General features: G+C 46.5%; 1 protein-coding gene across 5 annotated transcripts in view; it reads right to left on the bottom strand.

Moving 5' to 3' along the window:
• Positions 1-18526, bottom strand: part of LOC135913372 (neprilysin-2-like) — a 472005-nt gene that overhangs the window by 347383 nt on the left and 106096 nt on the right. For 4 of the 5 annotated variants that reach the window (XM_065445971.2, XM_065445968.1, XM_065445970.1 and 1 more), the window contains exon 2: positions 16066-16421. In XM_065445971.2, the coding sequence (XP_065302043.1) occupies positions 16066-16343 (278 nt within the window). In that variant the 5' untranslated portion in view covers positions 16344-16421. The remainder of the gene's footprint in view (positions 1-16065; positions 16422-18526) is intronic. The other variant, XM_065445969.1, reaches the window with a different exon arrangement.

Genomic DNA, 18526 nt, shown 5'->3' with positions numbered 1-18526 from the left:
TTTTTGTCACTGCAGTATCCCTACATCTTTTCGAATCGTTCGAATCAGTTACTGCGTGACAGAGGGCTCAAACTGGGAGAGGGCAAAGTACAGGCATTGACCCGAGGCCAAGCTCGTAAGATCGCGGCGCTTTCGGCTGAAAATGCTCAAGCTCCTCCAGCGGAAGCAGACAAGGGGATAACTTCAATACCCGAATCCGAGCTAGGCCCGAGGGACAAAAGAACAGTTGAGAAGAGCCTGCCAGCTGACCAGCTCAATGAGAGCGTAGCACTAGAGTGTCAGAGTTCTAGCCTGCAGGAAGAGCAAGTAGACGCGCTCACAAGCGAGACAGGGTCGTTATTATCACCGGCCTCAAAGAACTTTGATCAACTCTTACGCGTGGATAGAGAGTCACTGGCAGCTGAGCAAAAGAATGATGAGAGCTTAGCTAAATTACATGACACAGGTAAAGAGGGCATTGCGAGGCGCAACGTAACGATACATGAGAGAGGTGGATTGTTGTATCGGCATTACAGAAATCGAAAGGGTAGGATTTTGGATCAGTTAGTCATACCTACTAAGTATAGGGAGGACCTTTTGAGTCTTTGTCATGGAAATGGGTGGTCCGGCCACCTAGGCATAAACAAATCAAAGGAAAGATCGCTTATGGAATACTACTGGCCTGGCTGTTTCAAAGATGTAGAAAACATTGTAAGATCATGCGACGCCTGCCAGCGTTCTGGTAAACCAGGAGAGACATGGAAAGCTCCACTGAAGGTAGTGCCCTTAATAACAGAGCCTTTCAGACGACTTGTAATAGACACGGTAGGGCCTCTTCCAAAAACAAAATCAGGCTACAGGTACTTGTTTACCGTGCTGTGTCCGGCTACCAAGTTTCCAGAAGCAATCCCTTTGAAAGAGCTCAGCTCCACCGAAGTAGTAGACGCGCTTTTGACAGTGTTTGCACGAGTTGGGTTTCCAGCCGAAATTCAGGCAGATCAAGGGTCAGTATTCACGAGCGCACTGACTTCCACATTCTTGCAAAAATGCGGGGTAAAGTTAATACACAGTTCTGTCTATCACCCTCAGTCAAACAGTGTAGAGAGGTGGCATTCGGTGCTTAAGCGAGTTTTGCGTGCGCTCTGTTACGAGCACAAGGAGGACTGGGAGAACTGTCTGCCGGCAACTTTGTTTGCTTTGCGAACGGTTCCACATGAAGCGACAGGGTTCTCACCAGCAGAACTAGTGTATGGGAGGACACTCCGGTCTCCACTGAAAATGTTAAGAGAGATGTGGGAGGAAAGAGGGGAGAGTCCAACTGTGGTTGAATACGTGCTAAATTTACTGGAACGGCTAAGCGCAACCCAAGAACTAGTCGGAAAGAACATGGCAATAGCTCAAAAGAACGCCAAAGTCTATTACGACAAGAATGCGAGGCTTCGTACGTTTAAAGTCGACTTAACGATGAAAGCGGAAAAGTGTAGGTTTGGTTGTTCACAGGTTACTTATCTGGGCCATGTTGTCGGTCAGGACAAGAGACGGCCGGCTGAGCTGAAAATAGCGACGATTGGAGATTTTTCTCAGCCGCGCACGAAAACGGACCTTCGTTCATTTTTGGGACATGTGGGGTAGTATCAACGGTACATTCCGAATTACTCGCAATTGGCAAGTCCATTAACAGACGCCCTCCAAAAGGGAGCACCGAGTAACGTACACTGGGATAAGGACAAAGAGAACGCTTTCCAAAGTTTGAAAACGCTATTGGTTTCTCGCCCTGTGCTTCGCGCACCAGACTACACAAAGGAATTCATAGTTCAATGCGACGCAAGCGACAGAGGTATGGGCGTGGTACTTAGTCAGGTCGGCGACGATAACGAGGAGCATCCTATCCTCTACGCCAGCCGTAAACTAAATGTAAGAGAGGAAGCCTACAGCGCTTCAGAGAAGGAATGCGCTTGTTTGGTTTGGGCCGCCCAGAAGTTGTCGTGTTACTTGTACGGAGCGAAGTTCATCTTCGAGACCGACCACTGTCCTCTGACGTGGCTCAATCAAATGTCACACAAAAACGGCCGCTTGCTCCGATGGAGCCTCACTCTCCAAGAGTACAACTTCTCCGTTAGGTATAAGAAGGGAAAGTTGCATAGCAATGCCGATGGTTTGAGCAGGCTAATTTGAGTTCTGCGTGTGAGGGTCCCGCCTAAATTTTAGGGTTACTAGTGTTAACTTTTCTTTAGGCGAAGAAGATCCCCTCTCATTTAGCAGAATTCCCTCCATAATTGCTGAATTTGTCAGCAGGAATTTGCTTCAGAAATTGGCATAGTGAAATGTAGCATTTTTTTGTTTCTGCACTTATGTTGTTGTCGTTGTTTTCTTTGAAGCCTAGCGAGTATAAAGTGAGAGCCAATGCACGTCATCTCGGCACAGAGCCATGTTGTGGGGTTCATTTTGCAGTTGCCTGTCCTTGTTGGATGTTTTGGGGCGGTGACCTCAATGCACAAGTGGTCGTTGCGAGCCAAGACATCAATCCCCCCCTGACCACCAGCCGTTCTCTTCCTGCCTAGCGGTTGCCAGCGCTAGACAGTCGAGATGTTTCGGGCCATGGAGGCGCTGTTAAGAATGGCGAGCTGCAAGGCGAAATTGCCACCCAGTTACGACAAGGGGGCAAGACGCGCATTCCGCACCCTCTCCGTCACTGCAGCTAGGAGGCGTTCGAAGAAGCGGCCTTTGTGCTGAAAACCGCCGCCTTCCACCAGCCCCATCGACATTGTGACGGGACGAGTTCGGTGTGTGAACAATGGTTCCGGAGTTCCCCAACGTGGACCTGATATGACACGCATGGACAAGCTGCCGTGGGGAAGCCGTATTTTGGTGCTTCTCATGCTCGTCCAGACGCAAGACAACGAGCTACCCACGATGGGCGCCGATACTTCCCGGAAGGGCACCCTTCCAACGCCGGCGTCGGGCATCAGAACGCGGTTGCCTTTGTGTACGTAAACTGATCTGCGGAGCAGCGGAGAGTTGGTGATGAGTAAACGAACAGTCGCCGCCTCGTATGGCCGGCGGACCGAGTGTATAAAAACTGTTGTTGTGCGAATGCTGGATACACTTCTCTTGAGCAGTCATGTTAGACGGACACACTTCTCTTGAGCAGTCATGTTAGACTGAGTCACTTCTCTCATGCAGTCATGTTGGACTGATACTCTTTTTCTCAAGCAGTCATGTTAGACTGATTTAATTTCTGTAAATAAACCCTTTTTCCTCGTTCTCGATGAGAAACAGTTCTTCACTTCATCAACGATCTCAGCGTAAATAAGTTGGACGACGGCATGGGCCAGCTACCTTCGAATTCATGCCGTACTCCAATCTTGGCAAAGGACCACGAGCGATGGGTTTGAGCCCCCAATCCTGACAAGGTGAAGCAGGCTTCGAGTGCTCCGCCAATAATAATAATAATAATAATAATAATAATAATAATAATAATAATAATAATAATAATAATAATGGAGATGCATTGTTTTCCGTCGATGTGTATGCTGGAATCGCACATGGCTTCACGCGCAGAAGGCATTGCTATATATGCAGAGGAGGAAATGTATGTATACTACCATACAACCTTAACTCGTAAGAGGAGGGGGGCACCGACTGTGGAGTGGTGTGTGCTGTACAAACGAAAGACGGAATTATGATATCCACTGTCGATATATATTCAGGCACACCCAACTGTGGTATTAAGAAGTTCATGACCACGCACTTTGCATTGGTTAGCCGCGATGACACTACCCTTGTAATCACCATTGGAGGCTTCAATGTGGGCATTTCAAAACCAGAAAAGAAATGGTTCACCGAGATTATGCAGCGAGAATTTGGTTTGAAGTGCTAGACCAATCGAAGTAACTCAATTAAGTAGCAACGGTCGTGCATAGATTCTACTTTGGCCAAGATTCTGTCTGAGGTTGTAACCGGGCCAACCCGCATATATCACAGTAAGCACAAGGCTATCGTCAGTACCATTACCAAATGGTGAAAATACATACATGACCCCTTGTCTAATCCTGTCTGATGTGCTACAGCTTAACTGGTCATCCATCTCCACAGAGTGGAATGGCTCCTAATATATATTTTTTTCTTTGTGCGTCGGTTTCACTTTCAGAAAGTAATAATGGTATAAAGGCAGTGCCATTCAATCTTGCCTCTGTGGATATAAATAAGATTCAAGTAAACTCTATATCCGCGCCGTGCTTGCTTAGTGTGTGTGGTGTTGGCCTGCTAACCCTTACAAAAATGACTTTAGACTGTCTATAGAAAGTCTATAGACTTTTTATAGACGACCTTGCCTTTCTATAGATTCTATAGAATCTATAGATTTGGACTTTTGTTGATACAAAGTCTATAGACTGTCTATAGACAAAAGTCGATAATGTTTCTATTTCTTTTTGTCTATGCGCAGTCTATAGACAGTGTATAGAAAAAAGTCGATATGGTGTTCGTTTCTTTTTTGTCTGCTTTCCCACAACAGACACCTATAGACAAAAGTCGATACTGCGTCTATTTATTTTTCTCTATCATTTGTCTATAGACTTTCTATAGACAAAAGTCGATAAGATTTTTATATCGTTTTGTCTATTCGCAGTCTATAGACAGTCTATAGAAAAATGTTTATACGGTGTTCCTTCCTTTTTTGTCTGCTTCCTCTCTATACACTACATATAGACGAAAGTCTATACAGCCTCTATTCATTTTTCCCTGTTATTTGTCTAAGACCTTCTATAGACGAATGTCGATAAGAATTCTATTTCTTTTTGTCGACTCGCAGTCTATAGACAGTCTATAGAAAAAAGTCGATACAGCCTCTCTTCATTGTTGTTCATTCTTCGTCTTTAGACTGTCTATAGACGAGAGTCAATAAGGTGTATATTTCTTCGTGTCTATTCCCACTCTACGTAGTTCTTCAAACATGCACGTGCACACACACACACACACACATACACACGCACACGCATACACATACACACATACACACCCACATACATACATACATACATATATACATACATACACACACACATACACATACACACACATACAAACACACATGCACACACACACACACACACATATATATATATATATATATATATATATATATATATATATATATATATATATATATATATATATATATATTGCTGCGCGAGCTGCTCGAGTCACATTCCTTATTACGTCCTTATTCTACCAAGCACAAATTTACTAATGTATGTCATCCGCAGACCAATGGTCTTACGGAGCGGCTTCATCGAATAATAACAGACATGCTCTTCATTTATGTTTCTGATGACCATCGTGACTGGGATACTGCTCGCCCGTTTGTCATATTAGCGTACAATTCATCACGCCACGACACTGCACGTTACTCGCCGTTTTATTTGTTGTGCGGCCGAGATTCAGTATTGCTTTTTAATACAATACTGTCTACCCCTCAAGAGTCCGTGTCTTAGTATACAAGCGATGTCATTGCTCGAGCCCAAGAAACACGCCAAGTTGCTCACCGTCGCCTTTGTGCTTCTCAGAACAAGAGTAAAAGCATTTGCGACAGTAGTCGCCGGGACGCCGATTATATTCTCGGGGATCTTGTCCCTCTTCGATCTCCCACCCGCCATTTCGGCGTCTCGGAAGAACTGATATCCCGCTACTCCAGCTCTTACCGGCTCCTCTGTCAGGTAACTCACGTAACCTACGATATGTCTCCGGTCACACCTACTACTCGCTTCATCCAGACTTCCCATGACGTCGTTCAGGTCAGCCGCCTAAAACGCTACCAGTCCTTTTCTGCCTAAAAAGCAGCGGGACGGCGCTTCCACGCCAAATGGAAATATGTTACGCAGCTCTGCACAAAGCTGAGGAACATGAGCACGAGCTTAGGTCTGAAGAAGTGAACGGTTTAATGACTAGCCTGCTTTGTCAATTACTGTAAAAAACTGTACATTCTGTAAATAAAAAAAATATGCGGTATTACGTGACAAGACCATGATCTGATTGTGAGGCATGGCGTAGTTGGGGAATCTGGAAAATTTAGACCACCTGGGCATCCTTAACGTACACCTAAATCTAAGTACACGTGTGTCTTCGCATTTCGCTCCCATCGAACTGCGGCCGCCACAATGTATATGCGCTACTCGTCTTGCTTCTTCTCTACAAATACAAGTTTAGACTAATACAAAAGTATTAGTCTAAACCTAACTTAACGGGAAGCTTTAGCTCCTACCTGGGAAATCATCAATCCTTTCTTCTTACGACCACTGCACCGCAATTCATGAGTTTTATTGAACTTAAAAGAAACAGTTAAAATTAGATTTCAGAAACCCAATTTTTATTTAGCTTCCAGTTTTCTAAATTCAAAATAATTGCGAAATCTCAAGAAACAATACTCGCAGTATACGACTCTGTACCTCAGCAACTAAAGATGATGTCGGAATTCGCTAAGCTGCACCTAATATTTCATTTAATGCAGACAAAAATGATATATCATATGCCACTCTGAAATACACCACCAACTCCTCAGTATGGTATTCGCAAAATCTTAACAGGCATTGTAACTTCACATAAGTTATAAATTCATACATCGAATTTGTCCGATTGAAATGCTCCAAGGGATGCAGTTTAGAGGGATGCGATATCAGTTTTCATCCGCACTAACGGATTTGTAAATTTCGTACTTCTTTTTCAAGTTTGCCGATTTCCGATAATTCTTGTCAGTAGCGCCATGGCCTAGATCAAAATTAATATTGCAGCGATCACTGTGATCTAACGTTCTCTCTTGAATGCAACAATTCTCATTCATATCGGTTGAGCGATTTTCTCATAAAATCATTTATGCGTTTTACATGCATTTGAGCAGCCGGCATCGAAGAAGGGCCCGAGCTAAAGCTTCCTCTTATTGAATCACACTGGTTCTTAGAAAACACAAGAAAAATAACGCTGACTATACCGAAGCCCGCGACCGCAGTTGTGCACAAATAAACAGAAAAACAACAAAGAAAGGGAACCCAACGCAAGCTTTGCGGGAGCTGTTATCTCGGCCAGACATCTCACCCGGAATGTCGACGAGCTGTTTGGCAAGGTGTCTAGAAAATCGCGGATTCATTGCAAGTCGAGCAAGTAGCAGGTTGTCTTCAAGATAACGCTGATACATAAGCGCGCTCGTTTCCAAGTGACAAGGGGAAGCAACAGTCTCAGGGTGTGCTTCTTTTTATTGTGTTTTCTTTAGTTGTGCGTCATTGCATACGTCACGGCGCGAATTTCAAATCTTTAAAGTTGATACGCCACGTGGTGGCGAAAACAGAAACTAAACGCATGTCCAGAATTCCTGGGTATGCATACCAATTTCAGAGTTGTCTCGTAAAATTTCATAACGCCAAGTAGTGTCATAGGCTTTTTCTACGTCAAAAAAGGTCAGAAAGAAAGTCCTGTCAGTGAAAGCCTCCCCAATGTACGCCTCAATCCCTTCAAGATGTTCGGTTGCCCATTGACCTTCTCGAAGTGCACACTGACACGCGTCGAGCAATTTCTCTGGTTCAAGGAAATGTAATACTCGCTAGTGATCATCGCTTTGAATACCTTACAGGGGCAATTCATTTATGCAAACGGACGGTAGCTTGACACTTACGATGTGTATTTTCACTGTTTAAAACAGGAGCTACAATATCCTTGTATCATGCCGTCAGAAGATATCTTGCTGCCCACAAAATATTCAAAACAGACCGCAGTGCTAGTTCCGTGTCAGGCTGGAGGTAATTTATAATTAAATAAATGACTCTACCAGCTTGCCGAGCACACTACTGAAAACTGTTCAAAGAAGTGCTCAACTCGGCAACTATAAATTGTAGGCTGTACGCATCATTTGTACTACAATTTCTGGTCGGTGCCTTAGTAGGTGCTATTCATTTGTAAATAATGAAATTTCCGCAGTGGGCTAGCTTATTCGACATATTTGATTTGTGTTTGAGAAAAGATGCCGGAAAGTTTGCCGAAATAGATACATGCTTAAAATAATCGTCAAGGTAATTACCTGGGTCATGACGGCTATTGCCTTGATCATCCTCCTGCTGCAAATGCAATTATGGCTGATAAAGTATTTTGTTACGTTATCCCATAGTTTTCATTCTTCCCTATAGGAAGTGTTGTTGGCTGTGACAAAAGCAAATTCGCGCGTTCTCATCAAACTTTCTGTACAGGTGGTATAAATGTTATAAAAAGGGATAAGGTGCTTTAACAAGGACGACCAACGTTTCTAGGAGGACCTATTTTTGTCAAAGTCGGCCTCGTCATCATGGGCAGGTTAGTTTTAACGGGTGAGTGGAGTGACCTCACGTGCTGTCGTTGTTGATGGCCCTTGGCCGTAAGGGGAGAAACTGAAACGAAAATGAGCGATGTAGTTTCACGGCTCTGGGCGTGGTTTTTAGGACGAGGCTACAAGAGTGGGAGAGTTGGAAGGCGGTAGAAAAAAAGGAGAAAAGAAAAAAAAAAGAAAGTGCATGACAGGACCGTGCGGTTTCGGGGGAGCGAGTGGTTAGGAAACTTTGAGAGGTTTCGTAAGCGGTGTGCCTTTGTGCTTTTAGAACAGCCGTTTAGCCAATCAGCATGTCAGTGTCCGAGTAAAAAAAAGACATGAGTTGAAAGAATAACTTGAGCAGCGTAGCGGAAACGCGTCAGGTAATTTTGAAGGTCTTAAGATGGCAACATAGAGTCTGAGGGCAATTAGATAGGGTAGTTGCAAGGCCGCGGCGTAGTCTTGCAAGGGACGTTAGCCTGAGTAGTTCGGCGTAGGATTCGTCACAGTGGCATAGACAAGTGACCTCTTTGATCGAGGCGCCAAAGGGGAAAAAAAAGCATCCTTGCGTATGGGAATGCGTCAGTGTGGGTCACTAAAAGAAAAAAAAGTTAAACAGAAAGTTCCAGGAGGAAAGGAAAAAAATAACGGAAGAAAAAATAGGAGTGTGACTACAGAAATAACGGGAGGGGCAGCTTTTCATGGAAAAAATTGGTCGTATGGTTAATATATGCGTAAACGCGTGAAAGAGAACAATAAATTGACTGTGGGGGGAAGCTAGAAAGAACTGTAAATGTAGGAATAGGTGAGATTGAGAATCTAGGTTAGCTGGTGGCACAACGTGTTTTGTGTCCTTGCTAATGATATGGGAGTTTCTGGTTAAGGTTTCAGCTTTTAGCGATTCTAAATTACCACGTGCCAAACTGATCCCCTTGACGTGCAGACCTTTAAATTTGTGTATGAGGTACGATTCTATTATATATTTCCTCTCGCTATGAGAACGGAAATTTGTTTGTAATATATAGAGTCATGCGTTATCGAATATATGGCCATGTTCATTGAAGTCGGTGGCTACTGCTTTATATAAGTTGTTTCGTATATGTTCGATGGCCGTTGACTCTTGTGTGAGTTTATTGTGTGGTCTCACCTATTTAATGTTTGTTACAAGCGGCACATTCTAGACAATAGAATACTTTGCTTGACAAGAACGTCAAGTAACTTTACGTGCCCGCCTCATTCTGTTCGTCCTTGTATGCGCTAAGTGACCATAATATTTATGGTCTACTGAGCACTGGGCTGAGATCGTGCCATCAGTATTACGGATTCACCACGCGGCCGCTCGCGAGCAGTAATAGTCCCGTTTGCGTGCTATTGTAGAATAGGAGACGTAGACTTCACTTATAGAAAAACGACAGACGTCCTTTCTCATCAAGCGCACCAAAAAGACTTCTTTAGTTTCACTAGGGGGTACGGGAAAGAAGAGAGCGCAGAGAGAAAGGGAAAGTAACGATAGACTGTGTCAAAAGCGTTTTCTTGCTCTCTTCTTGCACCTGAAGCTGAAGGGCACCACCGCACCGCCTGTCGCTGTTCGTGGAACGCGCCCGCTAAGCATTCGCAAGTACTTTGAGGGGTGACAACACGCGCCTTAGGCCTTTGTACTAGCGCTAGCAAACTCTGGGACAGTGTTTCTTAGTTGTTGTTTATTTTCCTACACGCGCTTTCGATTTTGCTGCAGTGGTTGTAGCAACGGGCTGACGCTCTTTAAGAAGGGATCATTGACAGGTGTACTTATCGTTTTTGCGGGGACTGCGTTTCACCCTCTAACAACTTAACGACAACGACCAGCGACACGCCGCGGTTGCTTAGTGGCTATGGTGTTGGGCTGCTAAGCACGAGGTCGCACGATAGAATCGCATTTCGATAGGGGCGAAATGCGAAAACACCCGTGTACTTAGATTTTATGCGCACGTTAAAGAACCCCAGGTGTTTCAACCTTCCGGAGTCTCCCACTATGACGTGCCTCATAATCAGATCGTGGCTTTGGCATCTAAAAACCACTAATTTAATTTTCATTTTAACTGATCGGCGCAAGCTGCTCCTGCAGGATTTGGATGTTACTCGAATGTTATTGCTGATTCTATGTGTTGTGTACATTCTCGCCAAACGTTCGTAACCAGATTATATGCACGACACGAATTGTGCAGCCCTTTCTGGCAGGCACGCGGGCACCAGAGATTAGGCTGGAACGTTCCACGAGTCGTGAATAAGAGCCGACAATGATATCAGATTACATCAATAAGCACGCAGATTAGAGTTTGAGGATCACCGACTGTGCTGCCCGCTATTATTGCGGTTGAGTACCACTTGTTACGCTGGGCACAGTATCGCCGAATAAAGAGTTTTTTTTTTAAAGTCACTCCCTTGAGACTGCTATTCTATGCAATCATGACGACGTGACACAATGACAACATGTGCCTATTGCAAATACAGACATGCTGCAATTACCCTTCTCTACGGCTTCACTGGTATTCACTTCAATGGTAGAAATGCGTTCGTGTTGCTGCATTTCACAAAAAAAAAAGAAAGCATGTGTAGGTCAAAGCGGCACTGCACAAATTACAGGATTTGCAACTAACTAAAGCTCCGAAGTGGAACTATTCGCTACAGTCAGTAAGCTCTGTGGGCCGTTCTGTAAAACACGCTGCCAGTGCCTAGTTTTGCCCGATGCTCACAGTTCCATCATCAAGCGTGCATTTGCGGCATTGCTTTAGTTTTGGTATACAGCAAGCCTCAGAGCGCGGGATTAGATCCCGCATACGCTTCTCAGCTGTATGTATGTATGTATGTATATACACTCGCCGGGAGGTGCAGGTTATCTTTCGTTTTATTACCCCCTGCGAAAAGCATGACCAAGCACCAGCCATTTTATGAACGATGGTATTTATTCATCAAGTGATTTCTTTACTGATGATAGAGCGTTTGTAACACTGCGAGAACGCATAGTCGCAAGGTGATTTCGATGTTGCTTGTAAACCGCCTTCTTTCTCACAGCCCGCTCGGCTCTCTCTCTTTTCTTTTACTCCCGAAACCCCTTCCTCTTGCAGTGCTGTTGAGGTGACCGAGAGTCAGTTACGGTGCTGCACTTATTAAAAATAATCTAATAAATAAAGATAAAAAATTAATCTCCACAAAATTAAAGTAATGTTTAACAGTCTCCGAAGACAATAGCAGTTTACGATAGGTAGCAATACACTGGAAATGGTAAGGGAATACATCTACTTAGGACAGGTAGTGATCGCGGATCCGCATCATGAGACCGAAATAATCGGAAGAATAAGAATGGGCAGGGTGCGTTTGGCAGGCATTCTCAGATCATGAACAGCAGGTTGCCATTATGCCTTACGAGAAAAGTGTATAACAGCTGTGTCATACCAGTGCTCACGTACGGGGCAGAAACCTGGATGTTTACGAACAGGGTTCCACTTAAATTGAGGACGACGCAACGAGCTATGAAAATAAGAATGATGGATGTAACGTTACGGGATAAGAAAAGAGCAGATTGGGTGAGGGAACAAGCGCGAGGTAATGAAATCTTAGTTGAAACAATAAGGAAAGAAATGGGCATGGGCAAGACATGTAATGAGGAGGGAAGATAACCGGGGTCATTAAGGGTTACGGACTAGATTCCAATGGAAGGGAAGCGTAGCAGGGGGCGGCCGAAAGTTAGGTTGGCGGATGAGTTTGCAGGGAGAACATGGCTACAATTAGTACATGACCAGGGTAGTTGGAGAAGTATGGGAGAGGCCTTTGCCCTGCTGTGGGCGTAACCAGGCTGATGATGATGATGATGATGATGATGATGATGATGACCTATTTCTTCCTTTTTCCTCATAACAACCACTCCCACCCAGACACACGGACAAGTTGGTGACCATCTCCACGGGGAGGCCTTCTTCAAAATATGCAGAAAAACGAAAAAAGAGTCTCGTTTCATGCTTAGTACTCTGAGCGCTGAAGAGCCGGCAATCTCAAAGTGGTCCGGGCCTTCAGGATCCGCCTGTGCCCCCTGTTTTGCTGCGCAAGCAGGCACCACTGACCCCTGTTTTTTTTTTTTTGCATTCTCCCTCAAACGGTTTATTGACGCCAGTTCGGGATACTGCTTGAATGACACCGCTCGACAAACTTCTAATAGCAATGACTCGCCATCCCGGCCCTGCGAAAGTGAATGTTAGGAAGCTTTGCAAAACCGCCACTACAATTGCTGTGGCGAATACTTATTACAAAAACTAAAACATTCTTTGGCCCATAAGCGAGAAATCCGACCTTAACACCTGACGACATGAAGGTGGACATGATGATGAAACGTGGATATGCCATCACGACAAACGTCGCGTGGAAACGTCATCACACCATCGTATCAAACGTTACGTAACGTGATAACGGTGTCGTCACGCCACAATATCACCTGATGACGTGTTACGATGACGTAATCATGTCAAACGTATATCACGCGATTACATCATTTCAAAGTGAAAATGTCACCTGATGACGTCATGTGGTGTCTTTTGGAGAAGCAGGGCACCACGCTTCCTGCTTCGTTACACATTATCCGGGATCGGTACATGATGACGTAAAGTTATTACATAGTCACGTGAAACGCCAAGTGATCAAGCAAAATATCGTGTGGTGTCATCATCGCGTGAAACGTTACGTAATAACGGCATTGTCAAGTGGCGATATCAGCCGATGACGTAATTTGTTCATGCCATCACGTCAAACGGGACGTCATGGAATGACGTCTTTAAAAAGTGATGATGTCAACTGATGACGTCATGTAATGCCTCTTCGAGATGCAATGTGAGCTTCCGGCTTGCTTATACTGTCTTCGGGATCGATCCACGTTTTTATATGAGCAAAAGTCCCGCCCTCGAACACAAAAAAATTTGGAGGCCGCTGAACCTTCACGCCTAAGAGTGAAATGCGATACCATTAAAATATCGCTAAGTGCTTCTCACGCCTCCCGGGAAATTCAGCTTATGTAACCGTACGGTTGACCGGGTAAGGCTGGCGGCGAAAGCTACACACGAAGGCGAGCTTTCTTGTCGGAACGTGGTCTTTTGTGTTGGGCGATCCCGGAGGTTTTGTAAAACCATGATAACGAAATTGCGCCATTTTTAGGTTCCTGATATTGTTTCCCGGTTTTATTATGCCAGTCTAAGAATAGTTAACATAAAAGGAAAGTGCTGTTGGTGTTTTGTTTCGTGAAGCTTGTTTGTAAGCTGTCCTTCTCAACATTCTGAGGAATAAGATTGTCAAGAATTTAAGAAATGGTATGAGCTACATTAGTGACAGAACGGTGTGCCAATTGAACCTCCATGTACCGCATGTCATACAGCAAGACATGGCATGATCGCCGTCCTAAATATCAATGGGGATGTTCGCCCATACAGACGCCGGCACCGGACACCGGCACCTGATTTTCTACGAAACGGTGTCCATAACCCCTAACATTAAAATTCCGACCAATTAGAGGCTAGCAGCTTCGCTGTACACTCTATAAGATTGGTAGGGCTAGTTAATGTGTAAATAGAATATAAGCTTCACTTCTGCAATGATGCGGCTTCTCTACTTCACGCAGAGAATGCTGTATAGATGGGGTGCTGTGCAGCATGATCGGCAATACACGCACAGTAGCCTCTTCCATTGTTATCGGTGCAAACGCAGTCGACGGCTCGCTTTCGTAATGAAACACGCACTGGCTGTTTACGTTCAATACGTTATACAGTTATTGTTAAAGCATAAGGTGCGTAAAGCGCCGCAATCAATAAAAAAAAATTGACCGCCTTTCTAGTACTGTGAAGTGGAGTGTAAACGAACGTCGGGATTCACGGCTCTTCCTTGTCGTAACCCCTCGGCTTCGCGCTCCCTCATGGCGAGGTTAGCACGTCAGCGACGAGGCCTATCTTAAGTGAGTTCCCAGTGGCGTTCATCAAGCGCCGCCTGTTCTTCGGCCAAACGCATAACGCGCAGCACCCTCCCGCTGCCGTTCCTCCAACACAGAAAGCTATTAGGCACAACGAACCAAACGCGGCCTCCCCACCTGACTGCCGGACCCGAACTGAAGGGAAACGGCGGACGTGAGGCCAGCGAACACGTGATATCACACAGTTTCCGAAAGGGACGCCTGTGATTGCGCGAGCCAATCACATGCATCTAAAATTATGCATACAAAACCCTGCTTTATAGGGCACGCATGATGAACTGAGAGTGGCTGAATCAGTTAGAGGGGCAGTCCCGTAATCGGCAGGTCGGTGGTTTGAATCCGCGGACCGACGAGTAATTTTTTTTTTCGTACAGTAACACCGACACCGACACTAGACAGGCAATACAAGCTTCGCTTGAATATTGTGGCAGAAAACTCAATGATTGGCCGTCAGCAGTTAGTATTACAAATGCATGAAGTACCGCAAGTTGTCAATTTTTAGCGTTGCGGGAAAATCTCCTGCACCTTTTTTTCTCGGGGGGGGCGGGGGTGGTCCTATGTACCCTAGGATAAATTTCAGTTTAGGCTAGCGTTTGAGTTGCTCGCTTGTGCTCCTTGTCTCGCGCTGGTAATATTAATGAGGAGCTTCACGATCAAACCACTCGTTTAGTAGCACAGCCTGCTAGATGCAATTAGGTTACTAATATCTATACTTATGCTACAGTTAGTTTAGCATTCGCTGAATGTCCTACACCTTAAACGGCAAGGGAATCTAATTCGGGCTCACATTTCTGATCAACAACGGGGAAAGATGTAATGGGTGAGCTCTGCTTTGATCTGACGATCACAAAATATTTCGCCTTGGATGCATATACCTGTTATATAAATCAAAAAGTGGTATTTCGACAGCGACGAAATCGCATTAGGTTTTTCCGATAAGCTAGGGTTTGCACCGCGGTCTCGAAGTGTTGTACTCCATCGGTAGCCGTGGTATTATTCCATGCTTATTTTTAAAGTGAAACCTTTGGTAACCTTGTTGAGTCGAGTTTCGCCGCGGCCGCGATTTCGACCTTTTTTTGTTTTTTGACCGCAGTGGCGCCATGGCCTTGATACGGACATCACATGACTCGACCCACCGAGTTCCGGTGACGCCGCGTGCGCTAGCCGCCGCCGGCGGATAGAGGCGTGAGCCATCCTCATCTGGGTCGCCGCCTGAATGAGTGATTCACCGCGGGGCGCCGCGCTCGCCATAGATAAGCACGGGCCGTCGTCTGTGAGCGTTGCGCGGCAGCGGGAGGCTTTGAACTCTCGTCCCCACGTCTGACCAGTCCGCGGACATTGGCCGGCGAGCTGCTTCACTGGAGGGGGTCCGGAATGAAATAGGCGTCGCGTCATCGAGATCAACGTAACGACCGCGTTTGCGCACTGTTTGTGATTCGACGCTGCGCATGTTCGCGGCGTCTCTTTGCATGTCTAGCACTTCCGCTTTCCCTGTGGTACAACAGGCGTCACACCGTCGAACGATGCGTGTCTACACAAGCCCAATCACAGTCATGTCTAGCCACCCACCTAGGCACAGCCGTCATTCCTGGCTTAACAATGATTGATTGTATACCTAAGTGTAATAATACCAGCTAAATCAAAGGTTAACCAAGTGAACCCAAGACTTAACCAGGCTAAACCATGCTTTCGCTTTGCATATCTAGGATTAGCTGAGCTAAGCCACAACCAAGTTATTTTCTTTTGACGTCTTAGAGAGTGCGCCTCAATTAGGCACCTTCCGTGAGTTTGCAGCGTGGTGACCCGTCGGCCAGTCATGGATTCGTTGTGAGCGACACCGTACTTGATGAGGTTTCTTGATCCAGCAAGGATTGGGTCCGAGGAGTCACCCTTCACTGGACCGTGGTGATTGCCGTCCTCGTACTCTGGAACAGAGGCGTTGTGGGGCTCGAAAAGCGGCGGCTTTTCACTGACGAATGATGTGGCCAGAACAGCGAAGCATCCAAGCAAAATGAAGGTGCCAGCTGCGGCAGAGTAGCTGTTCCACGTGACCATTTGGCCTTCCGAGTGTGCAGCGCCATTAAGGCCACGATGACCCCCGTAGAGCCGCGACACGTTCTTCTCGCTTGGTAGCTGCGTAGCAAAAGTTGAATGCACACTTAACAAAAGCGTAGTCTATATACCACAATTAGAATGTACCACATTGCCCTGGTTTTCTCTATTTAGTTCAGTATCACAACCTGACGCAGCACATTAGAATACCAACGCGAGGCAATGATGTTCTCGACCTTTTGTTTTGTAGTCACTCCGACAACGCAATCATTCTTGTCTTATAGGAAATTAGCGTCTTGACAAGAAATGCGGAAAGCAGGGCGAGTTGGTGACTAATCATCGCAGCGTGTGGGTGAAGCCGCTGTGCCTATTCAGTGCGCTGCTTCACCACCACGGTTTCATGAGTGGCTTGTGCGCTGCCTAACGATTCCACGCCGCACAACGAAAACCAACCAATTGACACGTGTACTTTTGTCTTTATCGGGCGACACGTTTCGCCTCCTAACGAATGTTATCGCACAGCGCAGGACGCGCCTGCATGTATCAGAAGTTTCTGGAATGTTATCGATGCTTCCATCCGCTGTCTGTGACCGAACCTTGTGTAATCTGATTGCATGCGTGCGCGACACGAATATCGTAGAACTTTGTGGAGGGCACGCGGGACCAAGCGATTACTCTGGAACATTCGACGACTGAGGTATAAAAGCCCACGCGCTTGACCCACTGATCTGATTTTCGACGAAAATTGCCGAATGTATTCGCCGCTATCGTCCTTTGAGTGTAGCCTGCTTTTGAGGGCACAAGTTCGCCCAATAATACGCTAGTTTAATCAAAATTTTGCGGCCTTCTTCACCGTCACTACCACATGACATCTGGTGGAGGTGCTTTAGGTTCATGTACCGGACGCCCTCGACAAGCCGTAATCCAAGCCCGGACCGCAAAGACAACACCAACGTCGTCCCGGAACATCGAGCAAGCCGCCGGCTACAGTAGCTGCACCCGGAACACGGTCTTCTACCAGATACGATCAAGAAGACAGTCCAAGAAGATCATCCAGAGACGACCAACAAGACATCCCCAATGGCAGCCGTAGCGGCCCCAATAATTCTGCAGCAGCCCAGGGAACCACCGGCGTTCGGCGGTTCCACATTTGAGGACCTGAAAAAGCTGCTTGGAGACGTATGAGAGGGTCGCTACGCTTAACAGCTCGGACAGTGATGACAAGTTGCGACATGTCTATTTCCCATTTGAGGACGCCACCAGGACGTGGTTCGAGAATCGAGAAGCCACCTTGACGACGTTGGACCTGTTCGGAAGCGGCTTCCTGCAAACATTTACAAGCATCGTGCAAACAGAGCGAGCCCCAGCTCTACTGGAGACCAGAGCGCAGCTACCGAATGAGACTATCGCGATCTTCACGGAGGAGATGAGCCGTCTGTTCCGCCACGCCGACCCAAAAATGTGCGAGCAGAAGCAAGTCCGCCTACTGATGCGTGGTGTAAAGGAGGAACTTTTCGCCGGAAAGGTAAGAAGCACACAGAAGACCGCCGACGAGTTTCTTCTTGAGGCGACAAGCATCGAGACGACATTGGAAATGCAGAACCGGCAATTCGACCGCCGCACCAAGTCAACAAACTGCACCGGAGTTCGATCACTGGCCACCGACGACCTGCGCGAGGCTATCAGGGCATTCGTAGGAGATGAGCTTCAAAAAATCTTCCCTTCATCGCTACCTCAAGTGGCCTCAATTGCCGCAGTCGTCAAAGAAGAAGTCCAGATATCGCTTGGAGTTGCCGAGGTGCAATCACAATCATCGCAGCCCCAGCCAGAAGCGATGACCTACGCCGCCGTCACGTGCCGTCAAGGTCCCCCTCCACGTCCGCGCCAGGGCCCTGTAAGGCCGCATTTCAGTCGACCACCGCCACAGCCGCCAGCACGCCAATCCGTCGCCCAGCGCAGCTACCCGAGGAAGGCAGACGTTTGGCACGCTCCTGACCATCGCCCGCTCTGCTACCACTGCGGAGAGGTGGGCCACGTCTACCGACGATGCTCATACCGGGAGATGGGACTGCGACGTTTCACAGTCACCTAGCCACCACTCAGTGGTGGCTAGGTGACTGAGGACGACGACCGTCCCGTTCGGCGTCACCCGGCCGCTACTTGTCGCCGCAGCGCCGACCATACAC

Source organism: Dermacentor albipictus, chromosome 1 (assembly GCF_038994185.2).
Source record: "Dermacentor albipictus isolate Rhodes 1998 colony chromosome 1, USDA_Dalb.pri_finalv2, whole genome shotgun sequence".
In the NCBI taxonomy this organism is placed as follows: Eukaryota; Metazoa; Arthropoda; class Arachnida; order Ixodida; family Ixodidae; genus Dermacentor; species Dermacentor albipictus.
The sequence above is the reverse complement of the archived record's forward strand: the minus strand, read 5'-3'. Positions and strand labels throughout refer to the sequence as shown.